The 14,648-nt window shown below is 48.6% G+C and overlaps 1 protein-coding gene across 4 annotated transcripts in view; it reads right to left on the bottom strand.

Annotated features, from left to right (window-relative positions):
• The window catches only part of PLEKHA4 (pleckstrin homology domain containing A4), a 26,197-nt gene extending 11,549 nt beyond the window's left edge, over positions 1 to 14,648 (bottom strand). Inside the window, exons 1-14 of one of the 4 annotated variants that reach the window (XM_025424367.3) lie at positions 14,139 to 14,648; positions 13,613 to 13,702; positions 12,367 to 12,474; positions 10,901 to 10,973; positions 10,685 to 10,785; positions 10,421 to 10,530; positions 9,656 to 9,871; positions 9,008 to 9,287; positions 7,913 to 7,987; positions 5,733 to 5,780; positions 5,513 to 5,593; positions 5,212 to 5,361; positions 2,979 to 3,077; positions 809 to 949 (exon numbers count right to left, since the gene is read on the bottom strand). In XM_025424367.3, coding sequence (XP_025280152.2) covers positions 809 to 949; positions 2,979 to 3,077; positions 5,212 to 5,361; positions 5,513 to 5,593; positions 5,733 to 5,780; positions 7,913 to 7,987; positions 9,008 to 9,287; positions 9,656 to 9,871; positions 10,421 to 10,530; positions 10,685 to 10,785; positions 10,901 to 10,973; positions 12,367 to 12,474; positions 13,613 to 13,696 — 1,566 coding nt within the window. In that variant the 5' untranslated portion in view covers positions 13,697 to 13,702; positions 14,139 to 14,648. The remainder of the gene's footprint in view (positions 1 to 808; positions 950 to 2,978; positions 3,078 to 5,211; positions 5,362 to 5,512; positions 5,594 to 5,732; positions 5,781 to 7,912; positions 7,988 to 9,007; positions 9,288 to 9,655; positions 9,872 to 10,420; positions 10,531 to 10,684; positions 10,786 to 10,900; positions 10,974 to 12,366; positions 12,475 to 13,612; positions 13,703 to 14,138) is intronic. The other 3 variants (XM_035711906.2, XM_035711909.2, XM_035711911.2) reach the window with 3 other exon arrangements.

The following is a 14,648-nucleotide window of genomic DNA, read 5'->3' as shown; positions in this document are numbered from 1 at the left end:
TTCAGCCCAGGGGGTGATCCTGAAGACCCGGGATCGAGTCCCACATGGGGCTCCCTGCATGGAGCCTGCTTCTCCCTCTGCCTGTGTCTCTGCCTCTCTTCTCTCTCTCATGAATAAATAAAATCTTAAAAAAAAAAAAGAATTTCCTCCATAAACCCAGAAGGCAGCAATTATATCCCTATTTAACAGATGGGGAACCAAGGCTCAAGAATGAGATTGATGACCAATATCACAAAGATAGCAGAGCTGGGATCTGACCCCCCAGGTCTCTCAGATACAGGAACTGATGGTCAAGACAAACAGCAGCTCTAACCCAGCTATGAGAAACAACAGTGGCTCCTGCTTCCTGAGGGCCTTCTCTGTGCCAGACACTTTCTAATCATCATTTCTCCTTTTTTACAGAACCCTGAAGTTGAGGTTATGATCAGTGGTGTCTCGTAAATGTTTAATAAATGTCTCTCTGGGAGAAAACAGCCCTGGTTTGCAGCGTTGTCAATCTCTGTGGTGTAAGTACGGCCACTGTGGCCAATTTCAAGCTACCAACATGACATCACTGAATATGGAGTTGAGAAGAGATGCACACAATTGGCTCTTGGGAGGTGTTGGGAGCTGGCTCCAGCATACCACTGGGCTATGATCACAGTGTAACAAGCAAAGAAACAAAAGCTTCTGGAGCTTAGGATACTTGCCTGTAGTTGGTTAGCTGAGAGAAAAAAAGGGAGAGAAAAAAAGATGAGTGGGTGACGAGTGGGGTCAGGGCAGATGGGACAGAAAGTTGGGGGTGGGGAGGCAGGCTTGTGAGTCTCACCTCTCTCTCTGATGACTCCTCGCCTTGGAGTGCAGGGGATGGGGAGTCAGGTTCCATGTTGGGAGGTGGTTTCTGGGGGCTCCCCAGACCTGCCAGTGTGTCTTCCACCATCCATAGCTGCTGCTGAGCAGATGCTCTGTCCTGGGAGGAGGAAAGAAATCTGTTACTCAAAGGTGGGAAAATGCAAGGAGGGTTAAAGTTGGGTCTGCAATCAGTGAAGCTTTATTTATGGAGTCATAAATGGATTATGTATGCATGTGGAGGTTATATTTGTGAATATCCCTCTTTGTGACTCTTTACCACTTATCACAAACATTGTCTTTTCTATTCTGCTCTGCAATGTTACCTCTGTTATACATAGATGAGTGTATAAATATGTGAGTCTGTTTCTGAATACCCTATTCTATTCCTTTGGTCCATTTGTCTAAACTTGTGTTGGTACTACATTATGTTATTAACTGTAGCTTTACAGTTAGACTTGACATTTACTTGTCTTATTCCTCCAGCTTAGTTCTTGGAGGTCTCTTTGGCTACTCTTAATCTTTTGCACTTCCAGATATAATTTAGAATCAGTTTGTCAATTTCTATATAGAAATTTCCCAGGGCTGGCTCAGTCCAAGGAACTTGCAACTGTTGATCTCGGGGTCGTGAGTTCAAGGCTTACCTTGGGTGTAGAGAGTACTTAAAGAAAGAAAGAAAAAGAAAGAAAGAAAGAAAGAAAGAAAGAAAGAAAGAAAGAAAGAAAAAAAGAAAGAAAAAAAGAAAGAAAGAAAGGAAGGAAGGAGAAGGAAGAAAGAGCGAGCAGCCTGGGTGGCTCAGTGATTTAGCGCCACCTTCAGCCCAGGGCCTGATCCTGGAGACCCGGGATCGAGTCCCACATCAGGCTCTCTGCATGGAGCCTGCTTCTCCCTCTGCCTGTGTCTCTGCCTCTGTCTCTGTCTCTCTCTGTGTCTCCCATGAATAAATAAATAAAATGTTGAAGAAAGAAAGAAAGAAAGAAAGAAAGAAAGAAAGAAAGAAAGAAAGAAAGAAAGAAAGAAAGAAAGAAAGAAAGAAGAAAGAGAAAGATGTGTACTGGGATCATAAATCAATCTGGAGAGACTATACCTTTACATTATGTATTTTTCCTTCTACAAACATGATATATCTCTCCATTTATGTAGGTTTTCTTTCATTTCTCCCAGTGATGTGTTGTGGCTTTCAGAACAGATGTCTTGTATATCTTTCATTAGATTTCTTTCCTGGATATTTAATTTGTTATTCCAATTACAAACACTAATGCTTATAAATATTTATTCTCTATTCATTTGGTACTAACATAGAAGATAATTGATTTTTGCGTACTACCCGTGCGTTCAGTGACCTTGATGAATTTGTTTATTCTAATAGCATAGCTGGAAATTATTTTGGATTTGCTACATTTATAGAATCACGTATCATCTGTAAATAAAAATAGATTTAATTCTTCTTCTCTGGGAAGAAACTTATACGTTTATTTCCTAGACTTGTACTGTCTAGGACAATGTTAATTAGAACTGGTAATAGCAGACACCCTCGTCTTAGTCCAGCTATTAGGCAGAAAGTTCTCAATATTTCACTGCCAACTATGTTTGCTGTAGGTTGTTTTGGATGTTATCAGATTAAGAAAGTTCCCTTCTATTCCTATTTTGCTAAGAGCTTTTATCATTAATGGATGTTAAATTTAGTCAAATGTTTTTCCTGCATTTATTGAGATGATCATGTGACCTTTCTCCTTTTAAGAAAATGTGAAATACATGGACTGATTTTCAAATGTTAATTAACCTTGCATTCCTATAATAAACCTAATTTGGTTCTTGTCATACATTGCTGGTATTGAGTGATATTTAACACCAGTAGGTGGGGGATTGGAGTTGAGGGATGGATTTTAGGAAGAAGAGGTATGGGTTTAACATGAAGACAGCAGAGCTTAAATCTTTGAGTATACATTTAATACTAGAAGTCAACGGGTTTTTTTGTTTGTTTGTTTCATGTTGTGGGCTTGGACCCACCAACCCAAGATCATAACCTCTTAAGACGTGACATCAAAAAAAAAAAAAAAAAAAAAAGGACAGGACACAGGGGGAGGAGCTTAAATGCCAAAGGGATTCCAGGAGAAAATGGAGGCAAGAGTGAAGTTCAGGGGACATACCTGGGGGGAACCAAGGTGCAGCAGGTACTCCAGGGTCTCCCTCAAAGTGCCCAGCTCCTGTTCCAGGCTGCTGTAGATGTCCCAAACCCGCTCTCGCTCCTTGGGTCCCGAAAATGGGGAGACACAGGGTCAGGATGCCCACCCTCCAGATCTTCACTCACTCCATTTTTTTCCCAGCTGACAAGGAGGAAGAAAAGCCTGATCCCTGGTCCCCTGGGGAGGGTAGAAGGACTACAATTCTCAAGAGCCTTTTGGGACACCTAGGTGGCTCAGCGGTTGAGCGCTTCCCTTCGGCCCGGGGCGTGTTCCTGGAGTCCCAGGATCGAGTCCTGCGTCGGGCTCCCTGTGAGAAGCCTGCTTCTCCCTCTGCCTGTGTCTCTGCCTCTCTCTCTCTCTGTCTTTCATGAATAAATAAATAAAATATTTTGTAAAAAAAAGAGTCTTTTTGCTCAGACTGGGATCCCCAACGTCTATATGGAACCTACTGTTAGAATGAGCTGCTAATGTAGACAAATAACAGATTTCCTTAAATTCCCTGATTACCCCTGAACTCCCCTAGGGAGGCAGAATCTGTAGATTCAAGATCACAACCCCCAAATGCCCCCCGGGGAAGCATCACCATCATCATCATCATCATCATAGCAGCTAACATTTCTTAGGCACTTACCATATACCAGGCAATGTTCTTAGCTCTCATTTAATTTTCTTTCTCTCTCTCTTTTTAAGATTATTTATTTGATAGAGAGGAGAAAGAGAGCGAGAGAGAGACAGAGCAAGCAACCATGAGCAGTGGGAGGAGCAGAGGGAGAGGGAGAAGCAGACTCGCCACCAAGCAGGGAGCTCAATGCTGGCCTCTATCCCAGGACTCTGGGATCATGCCCTGAGCTAAAGGCAGATTCTTAACCTACTAAGCCACCCAGGCACCCCAGCTCTCATTTAATTCTCATGAGGTAAGTATTATTAATGCCTCCATTTTACAGATAATAATATCTGTATATAATTATAGCCAAACATTTAAATATTTCTTACTATATACCAGATACCTGTTAAATATTCATATACATTTATATGGTATATTTATATATTTATGCAATTTGTATACAAATGTATGTATTTATAGGGTATATATATTATATATAAATATATAAAGGATATTATATCTTATTTAATTGTTAAATATTCATTCATTTATGTTATGTATAAATATATATGTACTCATAAAATTCTTACAATGACTCCATGAAATAAATATTACTTTTATCATTTCAAGTTTATGTAAGAGGCATCTAAAGCCCAGAGGAGTGGGGATCCCTGGGTGACTCAGAGGTTTAGTGCCTGCCTTCAGCCGAGGGTGTGATCCTGGAGACCCGGGATTGAGTCCCACATCGGGCTCCCTGCATGGAGCCTGCTCCTCCCTCTGCCTGTGTCTCTGCCTCTCTCTCTGTGTCTCTCATGAATAAATAAAATTAAAAAAAAAAAAAAAAAGCCTAGAGGAGTTAAGTAACTTCTCTAAGGTCACACACAGCTACAATGAGTAGGAATAGAGGCTGAGATCCAAAGATAGGTAGCTCATATCTAATTCCCCCTCTCAAACCACTAAATTAAGTCTGCTGTTTCTTGGCTGCTTCCCCCTCACCCTTTAAGACCATCAAGATGACTGGTTTAAAACTTGGGGAGAAGCAAGGAGCCTGGGTGGTGCATTTGGTTAAGCATCTGACTCTTGATTTCAGCTTAGGTCATGACCTCAGGGCTGTGAGATGGAGCCTCAGCCTCATGTCCTGCTTGGTACTGGGTGTGGAACCTGCTTAAGATTCTCTCTCAAAAAAAAAAAAAAAAAAAAAGATTCTCTCTCTCCCTCTGCCCCTCCTCTCCTAAAAAAAAAAAAAAAAAATTGAGGGATCCCTGGGTGGCGCAGCGGTTTGGCGCCTGCCTTTGGCCCAGGGCGCGATCCTGGAGACCCGGGATCGAATCCCACATCGGGCTCCCGGTACATGGAGCCTGCTTCTCCCTCTGCCTGTGTCTCTGCCTCTCTCTCTCTCTGTAACTATCATAAATAAAAAAAAAAAAAAAAAAAAAAAAATTGGGCACAGGGGAATTCTCAAGAACAACCTTCCCATGAGCCTCTGCCCCCAGGTCCCTTTCTTTTTTTTTTTTTCCCCCCAGGTTCCTTTCACTAACAACCTGTAGAGTCCTCAGGTCTCCTGGGAGGACACGCTCCTTCCCAGATGCTCACCTGAGTCAGGTGACAAAGAGTGGCCCTCACGCTGACCAGTCGGTCCTGCAGGAGGCGTTGGCGCCCCCAGGCCCTCCCTGGAGCTGCAGCCTCCCTGGTTGCTTGGCTCAGCTGCTGCCTAGTTAACTCCAAGGCTGCTTCTAGCTGCTCCTGCACCAAGATGGAAGGTGGTTAGACTTCTGAATCCACATGCAGCCGCAGGAGGAGAGAAAAGGTGTCCTCCTAAATCCTTGGGCATGATGGAGATCAGGAAGGGAGAGGCAGGCGGAGAGGGCAAATATCCTTCCTCAAAGCCTCGTACCTTTTCCTCCTGCCTCTGGTCTATCTCCTCCTGCAGCCTCTTCAGGAGCCGGTCCTGCCCACACAGCTTGGTCAACAGAGTCTGGAGGAAGGAGAACAGGAGCTACTTCTGGACCAGACCTGGCTCTTCCCCCCTGTTATCCCTGCCACCCCCACCCCCATCTAAAGCATTCTCCCCCAACTCTGAGAACTTGGAAAGGCTTAGACTACAGAGAACTTACATCTGTCTCCAGGCTTTGGTGAAAAGTTGAGTCCAGGGGGGGACCCGGCTGAGGAGAAGGAGAAAAGCCAGAGGTCAAGTGGACAGTCAGGTCTTTCTTGTAGCTCATTGCTGAGTTAAGCCTTGTTTCTATTGACAGACTTCCTTCTCCTTATATGCTCCCCCCCTTTTCTTAAATGTGGACTCCATGCCCAGCGTGGAGCCCAATGTGGGGCTTCAACTCACAACCCTGAGATCGGGACCTGAACTGAGATCAAGAGTCGGACGCTTAACTGACTGAGCCACCCAGGAGCCCCCTTATTAGCTTTGTTCCAAGATTTAGCAAAGCACAGTGGACAATCTGTCAGCTTCTTGGCTTTAGGAGAATCCAATGGACTCTATTAACAAAGAGCTGCAGCAATGTAATAATTAGCGGAGAAAATTTAGACACTTCTTTTACTACTAAAAATAAGGACATTCAGTACTATTGTTACAATTTCACACAGTAGGGATCCCTGGGTGGCGCAGAGGTTTAGCGCCTGCCTTTGGCCCAGGGCGCTATCCTGGAGACCTGGGATCAAATCCCACATCGGGCTCCCCGTGCATGGAGCCTGCTTCTCCCTCTGCCTATGTCTCTGCCTCTCTCTCTCTCTGTGTATGACTATCATAAATAAATAAAAATTTTAAAAAAAGGAAGGAGACCTATTTTTTTTTTTAAGATTTTTATTTATGCATGAGAGACACAGAGAGAGACACAGAGGATGCCTGGGTGGCTCAGTGGTTGAGCATCTGCCTTTGGCTCAGGGCACGATTCTGGAATCTAGTCCCACATCAGGCTCCCCAGAGGGAGCCTGCTTCTCCTTCTGCCTATGTCTCTGCCTGTCTGTGTCTCTCATGAATAAATAATTTTTTAAAAATGATATGCTCATCAACCCAGAGAAATCAAGAAAATCAAACAGTAATTAGAATAAGAGAACTCAGGGGTGCCAGGCTGGCTTAGTCAGTGGAGCATGTGACTCTTGTTCTTGGGGTCTTGACTTTGAGCCCCACTTTGGGTATAGGGATTACTTCAAGAAAACTTAAGAAAAAAAAGAAGACGACATTTAGCAAGGGTGCCAGGCGAAAGATGAAGTTCCAGACATCAATCGCATACTTCTACACCATCCATAGCCAGAAAATATGATTTAAAAAAAGGGGGGGAGGGATCCCTGGGTGGCTCAACGGTTTGGCGCCTGCCTTTGGCCCAGGGTGTGATCCTGGAAACCCGAGATCCAGTCCCACATCGGGCTCCCTGCATGGAGCCTGCATCTCCCTCTGCCTGTGTCTCTGCCTCTCTCTGTGTCTTTCATGAATAAATGGATAAAATCTTGAAAAAAAAAAATAAAATAAGAAGAAGATTCCATTCAAATAGCTATAAAAACTATCAGGAATTTAGGAGTTAACTAAGAACATACATGGTCTCTATGGAAAAAAAAATTTAAACTGAAATAAATAACTAGAAGATGATATGAATCAATGGAGAGAGAGTCTATATTTATGCAACCCAGTTTGTGACAGCCCTAGGAAACAAATAGAAGTATGTGTCAAGAGACCTTGAAATATCCAGTCTTCTCTAGGTACACTAGTCCAGGAGATGACATTCTTTATAACAAAGAAAGAAAGGGGGACGCCTGGGTGACTCAGCTGTTGAGTATCTGCCTTTGGCTAGGGTCCTGATCCCATGATCCTGGGATCGAGTCCCACACTGGGCTCCCTGCATGGAGCCTGCTTCTCCCTTTGCCCCTGTCTCTGCCTCTCTCTCTCTGTGTCCCTAATGAATAAATAAATAACATCTTAAAAAACAAAAAAGAAAAGAAAGAAAGACGAAAGAAAGAAAGAAAGAAAGAAAGAAAGAAAGAAGAAAGAAAGAAAGAAAGAAAGAAAGAAAGAAAGAAAGAAAGAAAGAAAGAAAGAAAAGAAAAGAAAGAAAAAGAAAGGAAGGAGGGAGGGAGGGAAGGAAGGAAGGAAGGAAGGAAGGAAGGAAGGAAGGAAGGAAGGAAGGAGAAAGGAAAGAAAGGAAGAAAGAAAGAAAGAAGAAAGAAAGAAAGGAAGGAAGGAAGGAAGGAAGAAAGAAAGAAAGAAAGAAAGAAAGAAAGAAAGAAAGAAAGAAAGAAAGAAAGACAGACAGGCTCCAGCAGATTCAAAGTGCCCCAGGACACCTACCAATAAAACCATGGAAGCCCGTGTCCCAGGAGCTCTCGGGGGTAGCTGGAGATACGTGGAGGAGCCAGAGGGGACCTGGGAGGAATATTAAATAGAAATGTTGAGAAATTTACTTGTTTTAGTAATATATATTAGAGTGGGTGTGTCCAGAATTGATATAACTTAAGAGACTCTTTGAAGTTCAAAACTGGGTCTCTGATCCCTGGGTGGCTCAGCAGTTTAGCACCTGCCTTCGGCTTGGGGCATGATCCTGGGGCCCCGGGATCGAGTCCCACATCGGGCTCCCTTGTGTGAAGCCTGCTTCTCCCTCTGCCTGTGTCTCTACCTCTCTCTGTGCGTCTCTCATGAATAAATAAATAAAACCTTAAAAAAAAAAAAAAACTGGGTCTCTGAACTTCAACTACTTGTTCTCCAGCTATGTACCACTGTGGGAACACATAGGATGATAATAAATGGACAAGCCTGGCAAAATTGCCCCAGGGGCTGATGAAAGTTGCAGTCTACTCTCACATTTGTGGTTAACTGTGGATATTCTGGGCTACAGTTCCATGATGCTCAGAGGAAATAGCAGGTAACCATCTTGGAAAGATAAACTGGAGACACAAAACGGATGCAATCACACCACGTCTCCCAGGATGGTCTTGGAATGACAGTATTCTGGACTACAACTCCCATAATACTTAAGGTGTAATGGTCAGAGACTGGGCTGAAAAGACAGCCCTGAGGGCTGATGGGAGATGAAGTCCACTTGCCCTCCCATCTGAACCCAGCCCTGATTATGTTGTTTTGGTTTTTTTTTTAAGATTTTTTAAATTTTATTTATGAATGAGAGACACAGAGAGAGAGAGAGGCCGAGACACAGGCAGAGGGAGAAGCAGGCTCCATGCAGGGAGCCCGACGTGGGACTCCATCCCCCGTCTCCAGGATCAGGCCCTGGGCCAAAGGCAGGCACTAAACCGCTGAGCCACCGGGGCTGCCCCCAGCCCTGATTATGTTGAACCACAATCCCCATGGTGCCCAGGGGACCATGGCCTGCAGACCAGACCATGGCCATATGGGAAATGCAGTCCCCTTCACCATTACCTCGCTGCTCACCTGTGTTCTGGCCTCCTGACTCCAGTGCTGGGGACTCCTGGGGGGCCTTCCTCCCCCAGCCTCAGAGGAGGGTCCTCGCCGGGGGGTGGGTGGCCTGGACAGTGTTTGGCGCTGGAGAGGCCAATCCAGGGGAGGCCGGACATCGATGCGACTCAGAGGGGTATGGGGTCTGGCGAGAGGTGCTATGTCACCAGAGGATGGAGGGGGTCTGCGTACAGGAGCAGAACGGGGCCGGGGGAGGCTCAGAGGGGAGGGAGGGCGGGAGAGGGGTGTGAACAGGCTGTTGGGAGGAGAGAATAGGGGAACTGGGTGACCTAGAGCCCCCTTCCCCACTACCCACCCAGTCAGCCGCATGGGGACACATCCCCTTTCAGTGTGTCTCACTGTCCCTCTACAGTAGAACCCCACTCTATTACCCAGATACTGAATAATAATTTCTCCCTTTGTGGCATCTCCTCCTTAGGATATTCCCCCTATGGGTTCCGACCCCATGAGAACTCTAGCGACTCACATCCACTAAAGGGAGAAAGCACTAAGCCATATCCCGAAGCAGACCCAGTCCCCACCTCTTAGGCATGCCCTCAACATAGCTTTTCCTCTGACGCTCAGCCCTGTAGAACCTTCTGAACCCAGACTCCCTCAACTCACTCCGGGCTCCTGGTCCTCCGGATCCGAGGTCCAGACTGGAGATCAGCTATGGGGCTGGGAGTGAGCAGTCCGGGTCCTCCACGACCTCTGGAGAGCCGAGCCACCTCTGGTGACTCTAAGCCGTGTCTTTCTTCCCCTCTGGTCACCTCTGGGGGACCACCGGGGCCTCCAGGGCCCTCTCCAGGCTGGGGACGTGCAGGTGACCTGGGTCGTCCACTAATGAGTGAGCACAGAAAAAGACATCACTCCTTTGTACCTCATAACCAGCCCTCATTCCCATTTCGTGGATTAGCACACGGGAACCTACACAGAATAAAAGAAAGGGTAGGTGGTGCACTGTAAATTGTTGTTCCCACTTCGCAGATGGGAAAATCGAGGCCCTTCGTGTGGAAGTGACTAGTGTCAGGGCTACAAGGTCCATCCAGTCCCAGAGTCTCCAGCCTGAAACTTGGGGAAAGTCGGGACTTTCCTCTTATATTTGACATTCCTTAGGTGGCAGCCTCGGGGGTGGAGACTTCTGAGGGAGCCAATCAGAGAGTGTGGAATTTTGATGAAGGGGTGGGGCCTGACGAAACGGTGGGCGGTGTCTAGAAGAGAAAGACTTTTTGCTGATTGGAAGACAGGAAGGTCCCTGGAGGTGGGGCCTGAAGGGCGGCGTCTCCTTAGCCAGAAGTGTGATTGGCGTAAAGGGGAGGGGCTGTGGGATGGTTAGATGGGCTCAGATTGGAGGTGGATGTCTGGGACGTGGCCAGGACCTGGACCCACCCGTCGTCCCCCTCCGCGCGAGAAGCCCGGCCCAGCGCCCTCAGCCAGCCCCGCAGGTCCTCCAGCGTGTCGGCGGCCAGAACATAGGTCCTCATGCCTGGGTGCTCAGCCTGCGGGGAGAGAGAGCTGGGGACCGGACGCCCGGGCCCTCCAAAAAGGATGCCGTGGACCCTGGTCAAGCCTTTTTAGCTCCAATAATGAATGCTCCCCCGGCCGCCCCCACGGCCTAGCGCCTTAGTGCCCGCGGGGGATGGACAGACTCACGGTGAAGGTGAAGCGCCGCCCTCGCGGGGCCCCTGGGCCATCGGGCCTGATACTGTAGCTAGGGAGCAGGACGCTGCCCAGGACGCTCTCCTCGCGGCTGTCTGCAGAAGAGGGCTGGGGTCAGCGACAGCGCAGGATCTGAAGGCCAGGAGGCTAAGGGAAAGGGCGGGGGGGGGGGGGAGGGGGCGTCCATCCCTCCCCAGTCAGGGCACTGACCCTTGTAATAGAAGAGGCAATGGCCGGAGAGGACGAACCAGCGGCGTTTCCAGAGCCGCAGCCCCGAGCTGTCCTGGGGAAACAGAGAGAGAGGAGGCCTGAGTAGAGGGGGAGTGCGGAGAGGAAATGTGGAAAGGCAGACGGTGACACCCAGGGGGGCACCTGGGTGGCTCAGTCGGTTAAGAGTCTATCTTGGGCTCAGGTCATGATCCTGGGGTCCTGGGATCCAGCCCCACATGGGTTCCCTGCTCAGTGGGGAGTCTGCTTCTCCCTCTCTCCGCCACTGCCCCTCCCCACTTGTGCTCTCTGGCTATCTCTCTCTCTCTCAAATAAATAAGAAAGAAAGAAAGAAAGAAAGAAAGAAAGAAAGAAAGAAAGAAAGAAGAAAGAAAGAAAGAAAGAAAAGAGAAAAGAAAAGAAAAGAAAAGAAAAGAAAAGAAAAGAAAAGAAAAGAAAAGAAAAGAAAAAAGAAAGACAATACAAGACAGTGACACCTGGAGACAGAGAAACCCAGAGAGAGGAGAGGAACAGACACATGTCTGATGCAATAGATTGAGCTGGAGAGCTGGAAGCTAGAGTGTGGTGGCTGAGCTCACACAGATTCTGGACACAGTCAGACCTGAGTTGGTCTCCTAGCTCCACCCCTGTCAAACTATGCCATTAGACTAGTCATCTCCTGGCTAGATACTTGAGTTAATAGGGGATTGGGAAGTTACTGGAAGGTTGACATGAGCTACTATACAACACATAGGCAGGAACTTTGCATACTAAGACTTCTGGTCTGATTATTCTGGAGTCTGAGCGCTCCTAGAGCTCGCTTTCAGATTCCCTCTGACCCCAGCATGATAGGCTCCTTCTGGTCAGTTCTTGGCTCAAATGTCATTTTAGAGATGCCTTCCCTGACGGAGAGTCAAACTGTGCCTCTCATCCCACTGAGACTTTTGTGCGTATCCTCCTGTGGTTTGTTTTGTTTTTTAAGATTTTATTTATTTATTCATGAGAGACACAGAGAGGCAGAGACATAGGCAGACGGAGAGGCAGGTTCCCTGCAGGGAACCTGATGCAGGACTCGATTCCAGGACCCAGGGTTCACGACCTAAGCCGAAGGCAGATGCTCAACCACTGAGCCACCCAGGCATCCCATCTGTGTTATTTCTTCATAGCAATCCCTACCATCTGAAATATGCTCATGTATTATCCATCCCTGCCCCACCCCATCTCCAACAGACTATAGATACTTATTTGTCTTATTTGGGCTAGGCACGTTATAAATATTCAGGAAGTGGTCACTAAATGAATGAATGAACAGGTGCGGGGAACAATGGCATAAAAAGGGGAGAAGCACCATTAGAAAACAAAACAAAACAAAACAAATTTGGAGGCTGGGAAGAAGAGAAACAATGGACAGCCAGGGACCCAGCATCCAGCGTCACTCAGCGTCCCTTCCCTTCTCCTGCTCACTCCACCTGCTTATGAAGCCAGCCTCGGATGTGCACTGGGAGGTTGGGATCCCTTCTGAGCGCATTGCCTCTCTTCCCAAAGGCGTGCACCTTGCTTACTGCCCGGGTAGGCTTCTGAGGAGAGATGGAGGACAGAGATGAACAGAGCCTTGGATCGGCCTGGGGAGGCGATGCCACGGGATGCAGGCAACCCAAGGCCTCACTCAGCTGCCCTTAGAAACCAAGCCAAGGAGGGGATTGAATCTTGAGATCAGAATTGGAAGTGCATGGTACCAGTTGACAGACACTTTGAATAGGCGACTGGCCGGGGGGTGTTTGAGGCAAAAGAAAAAGCTACTGACTGATGGGGGAGGGATGGGAGAATCAAGGGTCTGCTGCCAAGGAGAGGATGCCGTTGGCCACCAGAGCCAGAGATGTGCAGTCTTTGGGATCAGAATTGGAAATACTGCCTGGGAGGTCCCCATAACCAGGAAAGACTTCCATGCTGAGTCCCTGGTGATGGGTCAGCTGAATGGGAGGATGCCTCAGTGCCAGGGAGTGACATCTCTTAGCAACCACATCCAGGGCAGAGAGATGGCTCCAAGTCCCTCCTTCCCAATAGAGGGGAGCCCCCTCTCCAGTCCATGCAGGCATCTCAGGCATACACAGCCAGAGTCCCATAGGAAGCCATTCCTTGGGGATGCCGCTGACCAAGGTTGGGACTGAATCTCTAGATTCTGAACTGGGGAAACTGGAAATGAGTAAACAGAGTGGCAGACGACAAAGAAATGAGTGTTGTCATTAGACTTTGGCCTGGGGTGACTATTTGTGACACAAGTGTCTCAGGCCTCTTGGGGCCTCATTGTCAGAGAAAGGTCTTTCCTTATAGGATTTCAGAACTGGGTAGGATGGCTAGAGGTAGGATAGGGAGTTCTCGGTCCCAGTCAAGGGCAGCCACTGCCTGAGTTCCTGGAGGGAGCCTCATGGCTGGGGAGTAGCCCTATCTTAGCAACCAGAGTCCAGCAGGATCGTTACTCTGGTTAAATTAGGAAAATACGAGGGGTGGGGACAGCTGGGAGTGCCTCTGAATTCCTAGCTGGGCCTGATGGGCAATTTGGGACCTTACTAGGTGTAGCAGAGCCCACTGCTATGGATCCTTGCTCTTAGCAACGGGGAATCCCTTGGGTTGGCACGGAACCCTGGGCTGGGAAACAGGAGGATGGGGCAGCCCAGAGCTCAGCCCTCCTCCCCAGCCCCTCCAAGAAGCTCCAACCTTGGTGCTCAGGCTGCCCAGAGAGGAGATGGTGGAGGCGCTGCTGGCCAGGCTGAGGCTGCTCCGGGGTCTGCCCTCCTCCATCCAGGGCTTGGGGAGAGAAAGAAAGGGGCTGTGTGCCTTGTCTCTGCAGCTGACCCAGCTGGGGACAGAGCCGGGGTCAGGGGCTCGCAGGTCGGAGGAGGCCGAGGAGAAAGAGCCCGTTGTCTGGGGACTGGGGGGCTGGGGGAGGCCCTGGCCCGGGACTGCATACCGAGAGCGATGCCAACAGAGGTGGGCGGCACTGGCAGCTGCCGGCAGCCCAAGACAGAGAATAGGGGCTCCTTTATTCTTGCCCCCTTGCACTCTCGCCAGGAATTTGACCCTCTCTGTGCTCAGGGAGCCCCTATTCTCTGGCTCTTCCCAGCAGCCCCCAGCTACCTGTCTCCTGCCCTCCCACACACACCCCCAAGCCATTCCTGCCAAGCCCTGGGACGCCTGGAATGCACGCCCAGGCACTCCCTCCCAGGCCAGCCAGGGAACTTACCAGCTCTGGGGTCCCAAAGACGGAGCGAGAGGACAGTGTGGGTGCTGGGGCTCCCAGCTGCAGTGTCCCTCCTTTTCTGGGGGGGCGGAGGGGGCTACCTCTCAGACCTGTCTCCCTTCTCACCTGCTCACTCACAGGCTTTGTTGCCTTTTTTTTTTTTTTTTTTTTGTCTCTTGCCTCTTCTGATCACTCTTCCCTTTCTTTCCGAGTGTCTCTGTCTCTGGCCTCACCTGGTCTCTCCGGTTCTCAATCTGTCTCCTCCAGTCTCTCTCTCTCACTCATTCTCTTCCCCGCCCCCCACCTCAGCACTTTCCCTTCCAGTCTTTCTGTTTCTGTTCCAGATCTTTTTCGTTCGGGCTGACACAGAGTCTCTTCCTCAGGTCTCCATTTCGTTCTCCCCCCCCACCCCCACCCTCTAGCTCTTCCTCCTTCTCTCTATCTCTGTCCCCACCGACGCTGTTTCCTCCTCTCTCTCAGATTCCCCTTCTGTCTTCCTCCCCTCTCCGTTTC

Source organism: Canis lupus, chromosome 1, assembly GCF_003254725.2.
Source record: "Canis lupus dingo isolate Sandy chromosome 1, ASM325472v2, whole genome shotgun sequence".
Classification (NCBI taxonomy): Eukaryota; Metazoa; Chordata; class Mammalia; order Carnivora; family Canidae; genus Canis; species Canis lupus.
This window is presented reverse-complemented; position numbering and strand designations above follow the sequence as displayed.